The sequence below is a fragment of the Pagrus pagrus genome (genome assembly GCF_965226575.1).
Source record: "Pagrus pagrus genome assembly, chromosome: 6".
NCBI classification, from domain to species: Eukaryota; Metazoa; Chordata; class Actinopteri; order Spariformes; family Sparidae; genus Pagrus; species Pagrus pagrus.
In genome coordinates this window covers 27,046,869-27,063,550 of record NC_140190.1, presented here as the reverse complement: position 1 = coordinate 27,063,550, position 16,682 = coordinate 27,046,869, and the positions used below count along the sequence as shown (strand labels likewise).

Below are 16,682 nucleotides of genomic sequence, written 5' to 3'. Positions count from 1 at the left end.
GCTGTAATGCTGTCATGTACTCCTTGGATGGTCCCACTTTCCGAGTTCGGAAGTTGTTCTTCCGTTCATGTTGCATCAAGTCGGAATGTTGGAGCAACATGGACGATGTTTTGCATTTTATCGCTCAGAGCGCTTTAACAGCACATTAAATGTACCTCGGGTTATTCCCGAGTGCCGATTATTCCAACACCACATGAACACACTATTAGTAACAATAACAGTAAACAATATTTCTTCATTGTGTTGATAAGAAAAGTACTCAAGGCAGCATTAAAGCAACATTACGTAACTTTTTCTTTTTACCTTAAATCAACAGCTTCAAACTGACTTAGATGCTACAGTGTAGGATCACAGTGTTACATAAATCTTTACCTCAAGATACAAGTTTTCATCACATAACATTGTTATGACTTAATGAGTTTTGTTTGTAGTTGCCACCTACATTACGTCTGACAAAATGTTACAGACCTGGGATCTGTATTTAGGACAGCGGTGTTGCACCCTGTGGGGGACACCAAATCGCACAAACTGTCGATTTCTACATAATGCCGCTTTAAGTTGCCTCCAAAACATTGCAAATTAGTGCTTTTCATGTTTTTTTTCTAGTTACCCCTAAGCTGTCTTCCTGCCGGTGTTGCCTCCAGTTGTGTCCCGTGTCGCTGAACATCAACAGGTAACCCATCAGCCAATCGGAGCTGCCGTAGCGTCCCTGCGTGGCGACAGCAGTGATTTGGGTCCGCCTCCCCAGATCCACCTCCAGCCACTGGTATCTGTCTGAGACGAGGGGAGACCAACCACCAGCTCCTGCACAGGGGACAGAGAGTGTGTTTTAATGACCTTTCACTTCAGATTATGATGCGATGTGTGTGTGTGTGTGTGTGTGTGTGTGTGTGTGTGTGTGTGTGTGTGTGTGTGTGTGTGTGTGTGTGTGTGTGTGTGTGTTTATATTTGTGTCTGTGATGGAGGAGAGGTGTCAGATCGGAGAGTGAGGATTCAAAGACAAATTGTCGAAATGAAATGTGACTCATTACGTTTTAATCTGCGTGAAATGAAACTTTAAAACTATAAATTTATGGTCGGGAGTCGACGCTCCATGCTACGATTGCGGCCAATAATAAATCTCCCAGTTTGGATATGAATGCAAACTGCTTGTTTATAAGTTTGATTTATGTCCAGAGATTAGTTGTGAGAAGTTTGCGGGTGACAGGAATGCCAAAGAGGAGAGGAGGGAGAGGGAGAACCCTGCAGTATAAACATAGTTCATATTACTTCTGCCTTTGATATAAGTCCACTTACATGCTCCCAGATTTAAAACCGTGCAATATATCAAACATTTCCTCTGGTTTCATGATGATAAATAAAATCCTCATAATCTAAGACATTAAGTGGGATATATTTGAGTCACAAACACTTGAAGGGAATGAATTAGACTGTGAAGCAGCAGGATGATATTTAAAGCAATTTGATGACTCTACACCACTAAGTGTCAGGATGTGTCCTGCCGTTTAATGTATCTGCTCTGGTTTTTTATGAGGCTACAAGGTGAAGACGACGGAGGGTGAGTGGAATGTGTTACGAAATCCTTTTCTAGTTTGTTCGTTCACATTTCCACACTGATATGACCTTAATCACTGAGCTGCAGCATTTGTCTTTTTCAACAGAGATTTGGAGCTGACATCCCTCCTATGTTTTTCAGGGTAACATGCTCCCGTTCTGTCCCGGCGACAGCTGTTGCAGCAGCTGGAGAGGACGTTCAGGGATGTATGAGATTAACACGCACTGTGTTCACCGCACAACCCCGTAGGATGTCTGTCACTGCAATGGCAAATTCTTATGGAAGTAAACAAGGTGAAAATAATTCGATTTTGATGCCACTTTATATGTATTAAACAGGGGTGTGCATCTCTCCCTTATAACACGATCCAATACCGGATCTCCATGATCAGGGTCTCACTGGATCTGTCTGCATTGCACCTCTCTGAACTGGATGTCCCTGACTGTCTGTATCCTCTGTTTCCTAGTAATGATCACTGTATAAAATCACACCTATGATTAACAATCAGACAAATGTCAACTACTGATTACCAAATCAAAAGTTGGATTAACGTCACAGTGTGCACTGGAACTGTCAGTAGAAAGTAAACAGTTTGCAGGATGGTTCAATCAGTACATCATTTCACCAGGTTAACTTAAACACTGTTCTGCAGAGCTAACAAGTCCAACTTTACGTTCTTCTTGTAAAATCCGAATCTCTTCCAAACTTTTGATGTTAGATTTGACGTGAATTGTAAAACTTGTCGGATTTTTTGGACATGTGTGCTGTGACGCATCCTGCGAGAGTCTCGTGCTGACCTTTGAACTTTTACAAGAGTTTGAAGGTGCTGTGAGGAAGTAGTATCATAGCAGCTTCATAACTTTAAATCAGGCCATCGACCGGTTCACATTACATTAAGATCGAACTAGTGGTCAGCATATCGGTGTAGTCTTATCTTTAACTTTTAAACTGACTTCTGATCTGTTTAATTTTTACACCCCGAGTGTTAAAGTAATAATTTTTTATGTTACATTATCAGGATAAAATGCATTAATGGTGTGAATAAACAGATATTGTTAACTGTGATTTCCTGAGAGGCCAAGAAGGAAACAAGATCTGTTTTTTAAAAATGTCTAATATTTTCTGCTTCCAGTTTCTTATATGTGAGGATTTGCTGCTTTTCTTTGTCATTTATGATAGAAAATGAAGAGTCATTGGGTTGATTAAACAACAGAAGCAATGATAGGACGTCACTTTGGTCTCTGGGAAATTGTGATGAGCATTTTTCACAATTCGTTTTGACATTGTATAGACTGAACAACCAAATGATTAATAGTGAAAATAATTGGCAGATTAATCAATGATGAAAATAATTGTTAGTTGCAGCCCTAAAGTAAAGTTCAGTTAAGTTATACCAAAACACAGTATCTCATCAATCTTCAGTGAAACACAGGTTTATATACATCAGCAGACAGCTTTTGAAAAGTATGCCGATAAAAACTTTTACTCTGCTCGAAAGTTTTCATGTTTTGTTGACTTAAAAGATTGAATCATAGTTGATTTAATGAGGCTTTTTTTAACACACATTAACAGACAAAGACCATTAATGTCAATGTGAAAACAGGCATCTGCAAAGTGATTGCCATGAAAGAAGTTCTGTGTTGAAAAAAGTATTGAAGAAATCGGATTTCCATACTTTATTGTCACTCTCTTCACTCGCATTTAAACACAAATCCCAGTTCCCGTTGTACATTATCTTGATTGTGTTCGGCTAATGTCCTCAGCTCAAATGTCTGATTTAATCTTTTGGCACAGTCGTCCTTCTGAGAAGTGAAATAAATGAGCGCGGTATTTAAAACTGATGGCTCAGCAAAAAGCCAAGCAAGTAACAGAATGGCCTGATTTGAAAAATAGAAAGGTCTCAGTTCTGAATTAACCTCACTGAGAAGTCCGGCAACAAACAGGAAGTAACCGTGGAAGTTTCAGGACTTCAGTGAACTTAATCCTGAGACATACCAGTCACTGCAGGATGTGTTTTTACTGAGGGATGTTGAACCTGCTGCAGGAAGTCAGAGGGTAGGAGGAGGTGAGACAAGAGACGGCTGGGTGGTTTGTGTCCCACAAGAAAAAAAGAGACAGCAGAAGAAGAAAAGTGTGACAGAAGCAGTCATGACATCGTCTCCTGGGGAAACAGCTCCCACTGAGTTTTGTTTTTGGGTAGTTATCATTATAATAGCCTGAAGGTGCAGAGAGGGTTCTGGTAACATTTCGCACTGCAAGCAAAATAAAATCACAAAACAAAACAAAGTATACAGTCCATCAACCAATTAACGTCGTTGCATATGTTAGCTTTCCTAAACCATAGTTGGTAGACCTCTGGTTTTACTCTTCTGTGATTTACTTCAGCCTGTTTCGTAGCTGGTAGCTAACTTTTCACAGTCTGGACCCACTCTGCTGTGGGAAATGCAAGAAGAATCTGTAGTTACGCTTCATAAACACAGACTTTTTATTTCTCTCCTGTGGCAACAAAACCAACAAACAGCCGTTCAGTAGCAAACTGAGCTTTTCTTAACACTTTCCCGCTGGTAACTGAATTAAGTAGGTGCATTTTTGACGCTATAAGCTTAGACATCATTGCTAACGTATTATGACTATAAAACCTCGCTTAGACATCAGTCACGACTTTAAGTGGGGGGACAAACAGTCTCATTGTCCACACTACTGGCACCAGTGGATGCCGAGTTGCGCCTTTAAACGAAGCCAACCTTTGCAGAAACACTGCCAAAATTCACCAGCTGCAATTTCACATGCTGCTGGCATCGCTTACACAAAGAAGTGTGGGTACGTGTCCGTGTGTGTGTGTTTGTGTGTGTGTAAATGAGTGAGAGAGAGAGAATCAAAGGCTATGGCAGAACCTGATTACGAAGAAACATGGGATGTGATAGAAAAGGCTGCAACAAGATAACAACACTTTGAATACTGAGAGGGGTGTGTGTGTGTGTGTGTGTGTGTGTGTGTGCGTGCGTGCGTGTGTGTACATGTTTCATAAAAAGTGCTGACTCAGGGCAAAGCAAATCCATGGCGCCTGAACAGCAGATGGAGAGATTTCTCCCCTATAGAGCATAGACACACACACACACACACACACACACACACACACACACACACACACACACACACACACACTCACGCATGAAAAAACAGCCAGTCTAAAGAGCACTTGAGACTGTGTTGCCAAGGTGACGTCATGCTGACACGAGGCCAATTACAAATCAATACCACACACTTCAGACACAGCCTGAGGTGGACGCATTCCTTCAGCTCATCACATCTTTTATAAGGCTCCTTTAAACTACGCTTGTAGTGAAAAAACCCACCGTGAAGCCTCAGGATCGTTCCATATGATGTGCTGTTGGACAGATGTTACCCACAGAGCATTGCAGCGGTTAGTGAGGTCAGTTTGAATAGAGTGAAATATCTCAATGACTGCAGACCTTTTTTTGCTCAGTTGCATTATGAGTTCCAGTAAAAAACAAGTCCATGCATCTGAAGCACAATGTATGACTTTCACTGCAAATATTGTGGTCTAATCAATGAATTAATGCAAACAATAGGTGACTTAGGAAAACAATTTAGAAAAAATATAAATATAGCTAATTTGGAAACCATTTAGCAGAAGTAATAATATTTATGAACATGAAAATGTAGTTTTTGGTCTCCTCTGTTACCCTACAAACCCAGCTGGATATATCTGGTACACACACACAATATTTTTCCTCTGGCACCACCAAAAAGAAAAACTTAACATTTTTTTTTATGGATAAGAGCTATTTTTACATGTCATAGAAGCACATGCACAGGCGTGAATGTTAAAATGTATGCTGGCATGTTATTAGTAACTCCTTTGCTTTTCCTACTCTGGAAAAGGATTTTCAGTCTAGTTAAACTCACTTGTAATTGCTGTCACCTGATTCTTACACCTTTCTGCACATCCGTTCACCTATTAGTTTCCTGATATACATATTGTATCAGCATATTTCCACCGACTTTTTCCAAAGTGTTTGAGCTCCCCTGTCTGTGTCCTGCCTACCCTGTTTTTATAACCCCTCCCTGCCCCTTTGGACAGGGTTGTGAGCTTTGATTGCCTACCTGTTGCAAACCCCTGGCTGCCTTCATGATGCAGTAAACTCTGCTTTAAATCTAAATCCCTTCAAACCCCTGGTGCATCTGTGAATCCTGTTTTTGAGTCCAGAACTTGATATAATGAGCTGTTCTTGGTAATAACCCACGATTAACAAAGTCTTACAAAATATTCTATGTAATGGATCAGAGGGATGGCTTTTCATGTTATTTCTCAAACGCATCAGACTATAATATTTATGTGCTTTATGCACTTGAAAATGTACGCATTTAAGTTCAAATATCCTGGGTATTTCGTTTCACATATTCCAGCTGAAAGTCGAAGTTTGAGATATAATTTAACTTAAGGAATGAAGGAAGGAGTGTTAAACGCACGATATGTGAATCTCTCTGTCAAAACAAAAGATGTTTGCAGAGCGTTGTGTGGGGGTGGGCCGGGCAGAGCAGGGGACAGGGCCACTGCAGCTGCTCAGAGCCAGCCAGCTGTGGAGGAGAGAGTCAGGTGCAGAGACAGGCCTTCTGGAGGAATGAACACCAAGAGTCACATCCGATTCTGCTCTGATCCAGGAGGAGATCTCAGAGACTACTTGTTAACTTTTGGGATGGGATTACAAGTGGATTTATCTTCACTCATGTTTATCAACCTGACTCCAGCAGTGGTCCACGAAGCTGACCTCCAAAGTTGTCGGATGTTTATGTCACGATATGTTGACTGCTAACTGGAGCTGGAGGGGAACTTCACACGAACAACATTACACAGGGAAGAGAGAGGACCGGAGCCGCTGGTGAGTGCTGAATTCAGTGAGAGTGGCCATGAATTTAAACACATGGACAGACATCCTCTGTGCTCTCCGTAGCTCTCCAGCTTACAGCTAAAGTACAGTACAGTGATCTGGCTGTTTGGGGCGGATAAACACTTAATAAGTGGAATTAAGTGTGGTTTGCCAACTTCCCAATCCCAGAAGCAGCAACATGAGACCAAATGAAATGCATTTCTACCTTCAATACATTCACAGATTTCTCCTGGAAACATTTAGGATAATTTAAGTACGAAACTCACCAAATATGTACAAAGGTCTTGTCATTTTTAGACATTTGAATGCAGAATTTTTACACATTATTATTATAACGTGCTCATGAGCTTTCTACTGTCTGCGGGAAGGAAACAATTTTCTTCCAACTGCATCATCCTGTTATCTTGTCCCTTTAAAAGTTATCAAGACATTTCATGTCATAGTGACTTTCATACCAGCATGATGTCTTTGTGTGTAATACAGCAAAGCATTATATATTTATCTAAAAATGTGGATTATTTAAATTATGATATATTCTCAACACACTAATAAATATTCCAAATTCAACACATTTCCATATTTTGTCTCTATTAAAATCATATTTGTATTTAGAAATGGACGTGGGATCTTCTGGGCTGAATTAGCTGTGTATGAGGTCATCTTCTTTCCTCTCGCCTCAGTTTTTTTTCCCTCCACCAGCTGTTTCGGTGCTGTGCTGCCGGCTCGTTAGGGCAGCAGCCAAAGGCCAGAGCTAATAAGTACCTCAGTAACAGGCATTCACACTGACAGCACAACAGGAGAGAGCCGACACGCTGACCTTTACTCATTACTGCCGGATTGGAGAGAAAAGAAGTGAAGAGCGCAGACAAAGGAATGAAAGAGTGATGGAGAGAGAGAGAAAAAGAAAGAGAGAGAGAGAGAGACAGATAAACTGACATCTACAGCGTGGCGGAGGAGGATTTAGGAAGAGAGGGCGAGGAGGGAAACAAAGTCAGAGAGACAGGTAGATACCTCAGCTCATTAGGAACTGGAGAGGAAAACAGGTAGAGCCCAAACTGAAGAGAGCAGAGTGTGCGGGAAACGTTATTCCCTAAATCCACCATGTTAGTCACACATCACTTGTTTGATCACCAAAACAATAGTTTCTGTCGTGCATGCCTGTCAGTTCTGATCCAGCGCATCTCCTTGTTTTCTCTACCTGACTGTCTGTAACGACGAAGCTTTTTCTTCACTGGGGAAGGGTAATTGAGGTTAAAAAAAGATCAGGAACATTGCATCACTGCTCTGCTGGACATTCAAATGGGCACATTACCACCATGAATAACCAATCAGGAGGCCGTGGCTTTTGGGGTCAACCGCATCGGAAGACCAATCGACACCACGCCTTCAGGGGCAGCGCTGGTCGAAGGTTGGAGAAGTGGGCTGAAGGCTCATTTAACCACAGGAGAAGTGTGTGTGAATGATGCTCCTCCACACTCTTAGAATAAACCTACAAATTGAAGTGCCCTGAAACAAGACACTCAACTCCGAACCATGAAGAGCTGCTCACTGTCAAACATTACATATCAGTGGTAGAAGCAGGCAGTAGATCACTTTAGCTCCATGAAAACACTTTATGTCCGACGAGAACAGCTGTACCTGTCCCCCCCCAACATACTACTTTGCAAGGCAAAAAAGCCCCCTGTAGTCAGAGGGACAGGCAACTGATTTTTCCATGTGGGCTTTTGTTGTTCCCCACATATGAATGTGGGGAACAACAAAATTTGCCTGTCTGTTCACTCGTGTCACGACCTGGGTCTGGCTATGAGAGGCAGGGCTTTTACAGTGAGTGTACCAGGTTCAGGTGCTTCCACAACGACCATGTACTGTCTCCAAGGCAGGCTACCTACTTTATTAGGGAAACAAAGAACAAGATAAGTGCACCGTCACATTCTTGTTTTACTTTACTTTTGTTTTTTTAGATTGTCATTCCTTTTTGTTCCACTGTAACCTCGGGATAGTGACCGGGGAAAACAATGCCTCTTCTCGTTTTAGTTGCACAATGGCAGACGCACTTCCTCTGTGCACAGACTGAATAGCATAGTGAAAGCGATGTTTGTAGGAAACTACCTCCACAACACTGTGTTGGCACTGGAGAAAGGTCTCCTTCTGGTATAGGGGGAAAAAAAAGCTCTGGCATGTCTTGCATGCAATGGATTTGTGATTTAATCTATAGAACCAAAACTTTAGACTTAATCTCAATTTGACAGCATCTTGACATCATGTCAGTATCAAAGGGTATAATTTAGAAATGTCACTGTAGGTTTAAAACTGCATTTACATTTCATTTTGTTAAAGCAAGAGACACTGAATCTGGTCCAAACCTCTCTGCCACAACAGATCAATACAGAGTAATTACTGTAGGACACTGTGGTAGATATTATAGGAAACCATCTGGAAAGCCTGTGCTGCTCGCAATAGTTAAAACGAAAGATATTGCAGGTGACAGCCACCAAGAGAGGTGGGGTGTAATGTGACATAAAAATTACAGTATCCATGATTTATCTCAGCCACCTGGAGGTGGAGGTGCTAGAGCACCCTCAGCACCTCTTTAAAGGGCTCCAGCTGAGAGTAGTGTGGAATCTAGTCAGGACCAGCTGAGCCATATGTGCATGATGCATCGATGAACAGTGGTTGGTAAAACTTTCCTTAATACAATTATTTCCACGCATTGCTGCAGATTCACAAACTGTTTTTCAGCTTCTTTTTGTTTTTACTTGAAACCTAAACTGGGATGGTTGAGGGGTTTGAAATGGGGGAACACGGTGCACCATGTAACTGAAAGCTTTTTCAATATTTACCCAAGACACAGTCTTCCCCCAACCTTAACCGAGTGATGCGAGTGCCTAAATTGAACCATAAAAAGTACATTAATCATGATTTATTTTCTCGAAGCAGATATTGTTTTGCAAATACACTTAGTACTAACATTTTTCAACGTAGCAGATATTATTAAAAATTCATTTCCTTATTACTTTGCTAAAAAGTGTAATTCCAGTTGCATTACAGCTCTCTAAAAATGTATTTGCTGTTGCAAATTAGTATATAAATGTAATTTTAAAAGAAAGCGCTGTTAAAGTCGACTAGGAAACAGACTTATTAGTGAGAAATTAATCTAAAGTGATGTTTGGCTTGTCTGACAGCTTTGTAATATTGCAATTTGGTCTTAAACGACATGTCTAAAATTGACAGTAGTGTCTGATTGATTCTAAATACCTAATAAATAGTCTTTAATACTCTGCGTAGACACTTTCAATCTGTTTCCTGTTTTGAATTATAGGTCTGATTTCACAGGGAAACATCTCTCTAACCACATGCTTTGGAGTGTGACCTTCTAGTTTTCTGGGATGTTTGTGTGCTGGTCGATGGGAGCTGAAATCAATACAAGTTTGATTAGTGCCAGGTTGTTCAACAGAAACAGATTTTTTAAAAGAAAAGTAGCTAAATTGCATTATTGAGTGTTTTATTATCAAAATGTATTCAAGCACAGGCTGATAAAGCAAACTGTTTTCTTCTACTAAAGAGTCAGTCTGGTGCTTATCTGCTGAGTGTCCATGGAGGATTTTGGTGTCTATGTTCTCATTTACTTTAGTTTTTCAACAGCTCCCCTTAAAAATCAGTGCATTCCTCCAAACAAGGAAATATGTGTCATTGCTGCGAATCATACATGGATTTATTTGGGCTAGCATGCAAGCTTCAAAGGGAATGTTATTTTGGATGCTTCCTCCTGGCACAGTGTTAGGATACAGGCCAAGGACATGCAGTGTCAGGGCTGGATTATGACTTTTTTATGGCGGCAGGGTGGCGATGGAACAGAAACTCATAGATAACAAGTTCAGCTCCCACAGCAGCCACTTCATGGCCATCAGAAACCACAAGTGTTTCACAAGTGGGCCTGGTTTTCTCTGGATCTGCAACCTTGGACCCAAATGGGAAACTCCATATGTCGCTGGAATTAGTTTGAATGTGGAGCAGATTTCAGTTGAGAACCTTCGATGGACAAACATAGAGCTCTTCTAAATCCTCTACCTTTAAAGATCTTCAACCCTTTTATGTATAGCATATGTATACATGTATGGAAACATGAAGTGATTGTGTAAAAAGGTTGGAGAGGTAAAAACAGCCCTGGGTTCAAGACATCACGCTCCCAGAGTTTAGTATGCTATAAACTTAGAAATGACCAGACGTATTATGCATTCGTTTTCATTGTTTGTTTCTTTAGTGGGGGTCAAAAATCTTCAATTTCTCAGCGTAATGCTTTGAAGCACTTCTGCAGCAAGCTTCGGAAGTCTCTGTTTTCAACACAGCGCTGTAAACAGGACCAAGAGCTCATGCAGGTTCAGCCTTAAGTACTGTAAGTGTTCACTAGATGAAGAGTTAGGCACCAGTCCAGTGTATGAGCTTCAGCCAGTTTGATTCTGTGCCAACCAACTGGACCTGCATTTATGAGGTGGAACTTCAGCTGGAGAGAACTAGCAGCATGTGGTTAGTTGGCAGGAGCCTGGGATAACCAATTTGCCCAGCTCCACAGGTGGTGCGGTGCTTTTGTCTTGTTATGTTACAGTTAAGAGTTGTGCACACGGTGCAACCAATACTGTCCAGACTATGACTGATAGGGGAGAACTCTTCTGTGTAATGAGTCGCTGCAGGATGTGCTGCAGCTCATTAGCGTAACACACTGTTTTTGTAGTCTGAAGTGCGAAGATTCGTTTTGACCCGCTGCTCCTGTTTGGCCTGTTAAAGTTACCTCATTACACTGTTGATACAGACTCAATACTTTCTGTATCTGTTTCAAACTAAAAGCCCTCTAGTGTTTCAGTGGATGGAAACCCTTTATTTTTTTTACATTTTATTGTGAAACATTTGCAGGTCTGTGTTTTGGAAAACACATCTTTTCTCCAGTTTCACTCAGCTTTATTATTTTGATGGTAAACTTCAGAATAAGAAAAGTTGAACTGTTGAACTGGACTCGACTGCTGTAGTGCTTTTACAGTTATACGCATTATACTTTTGTATACTACAGTGACTTCCTGTTTATATAGCCTAGCGCCTTTGATTGGATTGCATTATAAGTGTCCTAGAAATTACATGAAAAACTCACGATAAGATATCATCATGACATGCAGTCAACAGTATGATATTTATCACGATATTTTGAAAAAAGATGACCTGAACAATGACCTTTAATAATACAGTAAGTGTGATGTGTACAGCCTTTATAATGTGTATACAGTTTGTTTTTACTTTTTACTTGAGGTACTTCTGCTTTTCTTTTTTGCTTTACTGAGATAAAAGTAGACAACTACGACATACGCATGTGTAAAAAGTAGTCATGAATTGTCTTTGGCAATGAATACTTGAACTATGTACAATTACAAAACAATACAGCAGCCAGTAGCAATCCCTCCCTCCCTCTGGTTGTACGGCGGTTGTAGCAGGGCACCCAGGAGGGTGTGACACGGGAGGACAGCCGAGAACAGGCACTCGGCAGCGGGTCCCACTGATCTCCCTCCCTCTCAGCGTAACTGACACATTATTATTTCTTAACTGTATGTTCCTGGTTTTAATGGATTGAGGTTGTGTTTTTCTCGCGGTTAGTTGGTCAGTGCCAGTAGTGGAGCTGATACAGGGGATTGTGAGCTGTACTTTCCCCACCAGTAAACACACCACCTGGCCACCAGTGGCTCTGAATTGAGTAAAGAGATCGGTGTGAAGAGGGTTACAACAGCTCCAGCACCGCCAAAACGTTGTTAATGGAGCTTCTGTGTGAGCTAACAGATCGATGGTCGAGCATTGAGAACGAAGTCAACCAATCAGAGGCGGAGTAGGGCGGGTCTTACGAGACCGAGTCTGTCTTTTTGTCAGTATGATGGGTATGATTGGGCCCTCTGCTGTTTAATGACAAGGAGAGATAGTAGAATGCATTCATACTGATTTCTCTTGTTCGATCCAGCAAAATAACCACACGTTAGGTTGGTCGTCACAGCCCCACGGCAGTATTTTTGTAATTTTTTATCAAAAAATTTGGTATATCATTCCATCCCTACTATTTAGTAAACCGCTGGTTTGAAATTAGCCAGTAGTTACTACGAATTTTGGCAGCACTTTACACACAAACCTAGTGATGGATTTATGAATAGCTGAAACAATCCAATCCTGTTCTGTATAACCACAGCCTGGACCACAGAGAGAGCCTTTAGGCTATCAGCCAGCTTCTGTAACACCACACCTACAGCTAGACCAGTCCCTCCTGGTTTTAGACAGAGCCCTCTCCACAAGGAGAATTAACTTTCAGCCGTCGTCTCGCTTAATAAGACAGTAAAAGACCACAACATCCAGCACATTATTTCTATCCGTTCTGTTTTAATTCCAATCTCCACCATGTAAGTGTCGACTGGGAAATAAGGGCTGACACAAAGCTCGTCAGGGCAATGGCTTCACTGGAAGGAGCAGATGTGCGCACCAAATAAAAGTAATGTTTGGTTAGCCCTGATGCACTGTTGTTCCACACCGTACTGGGTGAAGGAAGGGTGAAGACACTGAAGGGGACAGGAAGACAAAGATGGGAAAAGGATACAAGCCATTAGCGGAAGGAAAATCTCCCAAAGTCAGTGGGTGCCAAAGTAATACACAGGCAGCCGAGCAGAGTGACAGACAGTATTACCAGGTCGAGATTTGTAAATGTGTCTGTGTGGGCTTAGGGGAATCTGAAAGGGTTTTAAGGTGATTTGAGTTGGAGAGTCATATAGTTGCAGTGGACTTCAGGTGGAGCTTAAGGTGTTTTTCTGACAACTGGAAGATAATATGCAGCTATATATAAAAATGACTCAGCACCAGAGCAAACAAACAGCCATATTAACAATCTCAGAGATGGGAGGCATCAGATGAAAATAGAAAACAAGGAGACGATTTCAACACAGCAGGCCACTGGAACATGTGTGTGTGAGCTAATATCCATTATAAAGACCTTGAAAGTAACAAGCAATGAAAGCAGTTTTAGGGGTCAGCTGCAGCAGAGTAAAATTGGGACCGGCCCCTGGAGATGCTGCCTTTGGGGAATTTCAATAGAATGTGGTAGGAAGGATTGCTAAGTTTATAAAAGAGAACAAATCAATGAAGTTTGCAGGCGAGGCATTAACAGTGATTTTTATGAGATGTATGTGGGACAGAGCTGATGTTGATGTCATACAGAAGCAACAGGTCGTTACAGCTAAACAACAAATGTGTCTTCCAAAATAAATATATGACCTTTGTGCAAATTGATCCATGGCCGTCTGAAAATAATGTGAAAATGTAAAGCAAAGGTACGAACGGTGCCTTTTTACTGTACATCTACATTTCTGGCAGTGAAATGGAAAAACTTACTGATCTGGAAAACAAAGAAAAGGGCCGGTCGCAGTATAGATAGGTGATCAGCAAGGCAGACAAAAGATCCGCTGATATTGTACTGACAGCTCCTACTAAATTTAAATTCAACAAAGCACTGTGAGAGACCTCTGCCAGGCATCGTCAAGCTTTTTCACTACGGTGTGCTGATTTTTCTGGGACTCCTGCCTGCAGTTGGATTTTTGATCCAGTAAGTGTTCAAATAAGGAACTTTTACCAGGTCACGAAACGGTCTCAATTTAATACTGACAAGAGCAGCGCCCATTCAAAACACGTTGTTCAGCACAGATTCTGGACTTTAAGCATAGTGGTCGCTCTTCCCTCACTGCTTGAAGTCCCTACTACCTGGTAATGTCAGGGGTTTACAGAACTGCTCACAGACTCATCGGATAATCGTAAATATCATCACGTTTGATATTTATGATTTAAAATCAGGATGATTGCATTGTTACTTTCCAAACCTGACAACAACAACCAATGAGAGTCATCCCGGAGCAGCTGACGGTGCTGCCAAGCAACGACAAATATTCCAGCATTAGCTAACATACCTCTGTTGACAGAAACTTCCATTTCTCGCTGAAGAATAGAAAACCCATTTTGAACCCGTCTCCTGACTCATCCAAACTTGTTTAACTTTCTGCAACACGTTACTACAGCAAGTTGTTGTGCCATGCTTATCTCCGTTTTGTTTATGTCTGTTTCCCCATGAGATCCCCATGAGCTGTTTATTCAAAATGTATCATTATTGAATGTGGTGCATGTCCAAATTGCCACACTGGTGGTGCGATGACATCTATATTGCCAGACGGCAGCAGAACAACTGGTTTGTACCATAACATTTGCCTTGCTACCAAGCTAGATCACACTCCTGGCTTATTATTATCATATATTTCATTAAAGTGACTCGATATAGATTAAGCAGACATCTGGACAGATAGACTGTTGGAAAGTCACAGCATAAAAATCTCACTCTTCTCACAATCTGACTGTTTTTTAAGAAGCTGCCATTGATTTAAAACTCAGACTATTGTCTGTAGGCTGAGTGATTAATGAAAAACCACGAAAAGAAAAAGGTAAGGTAAGGAATCAGACATTTACCCTTAAAATTATACTTATGGAGAGTGACTACCTCAGACTAAGAGAAATTTAGCAGAGCAGCCGCGTAATTTAACCAGATATGGTGTTAAAGAGCAGCATTAAATGGGCACCTGGAGAGGCAGAGGTGGCACATAAACTTCACACAAAGATCAATACCTCATCTATGGTTCCCTTCACATAGTTAATCTCACCTGCAGCCCTCTGCTAATGTTTAAATCCCCCTTTTCAAATCTAAATTAGTACTTCCAGAAAATGATTACCGGGGATTGATGAAGTGTTCCGAGCCTATTTCAGCGTAATTACAGTGGTTCTAATGTGCAATTATCAGTATGGCCCACTGAAAAACAGAGACCGTTTAGATGTTAAATACTGTCATTAACATTTGCCTATAAATGTTAAATGTTGTCATTAACATTTGGCTATAAGATGGAATGAAGTTATCTCAATGTTTCCTTGGCAGCCCACAGGAAGGCTAATAATTAATATTACAATTACAGCAGAACACACTCGCCAAAGAGGGCAGCAGGAGAGTGGCAGGGCGGGACACGGCCTGACAGGACAGGAAGTAACGGTGAAAAGAAAGAGCAAAGGTGATGATGGAAGGAGAGAGCAAGGGAGGGAAGGAGGAGAAGAAGAGACGAGAACATATGAGCAGCAAAAAGGGGAACATCCAACAACTCGTGCCTTTTAAAAAGAGACATTAACTTCCAGTCAAAAGACTTTATTAAGGTCTTTATTATGTCTGTGAGCTGTATGAAACACAGCACTCTATTAGGGTTGGGATATATAACGGTATTTACCTTGCAAAGCTATCCCTTCGTGACTCTGGCAGGCTAGTTAGCAAATCGTGGCTGGATTATTTGCATGACCTTGTGGTTTTGCAACACAGCTGCTTCTTAAAGCAACGTGATTTGGGCAGAAGGATTGCTTACCGCGTTCTTACGTGACGTGAGAAGTGACAGTTGGTGCCAGTAAGGCACCTTAAGCTGGATGCTGCCACAGAAGAAGAAAGCGACCAGAAAACACGGAGCAGGAAAGTACAATTGTAAATACAGAGCAGGAGGCATCTTACGGAAGCTATAAACGGGTCAAACATCTTATTTCCTCTGTTTTTACATGATAAAATATCATTTGTTTTCTCGAGATCATCAGTTATCTATGTCTTTATCACGGAATGTAATGAAACAAAATATTGTTTCCTCTTATTACTTGAAGCCTGACGTTAAAGAGATCAGCAGTGCCATGCCAGCCTGCATACATGGCCTCTTGACAAGTGAAGCAAGTCCGTTATCTGGAGATCTCGATAAAATTATTTAATTATCTCCGGAAAACAACAGTGTTATCTCATGATACTGATTTAAATAACCTCGTGATCTCAAGAAAACAAAGAAAACAAAATATTTAACTCATTATCACCGGAAAATGGAGGAAATAATATGTTTGACCAAAGGTCGTTTAGGGGCTTCTGTAGCTCACTATAAATCATTGTTCTCATTTGGATCCTTAAAGCTTCCACTTTGAAAGAATGTTAGTGTTCCTGTTTTGAGTGTTTTGTTTTTAACTCAAGAGTCTCATGTAAGGCAGGTGTTTTTGGAAGGTTGAAGTTCCAAATAAAAAAGGAAATAATCAAATGTGACAGAGTACAATATGGTGTAGTTTTTCTAAACTATTTCTTAATTTAATTTACCAAA

The 16,682-nt window shown here is 41.1% G+C and overlaps 1 protein-coding gene across 2 annotated transcripts in view; it reads right to left on the bottom strand.

The window, feature by feature from the left end:
- The window catches only part of LOC311258870 (contactin-associated protein-like 4), a 127,143-nt gene that overhangs the window by 79,123 nt on the left and 31,338 nt on the right, over positions 1 to 16,682 (bottom strand). For both annotated transcript variants that reach the window (XM_084355519.1, XM_084355520.1), the window contains exon 3: positions 611 to 804. In XM_084355519.1, coding sequence (XP_084211645.1) covers positions 611 to 804 — 194 coding nt within the window. The remainder of the gene's footprint in view (positions 1 to 610; positions 805 to 16,682) is intronic.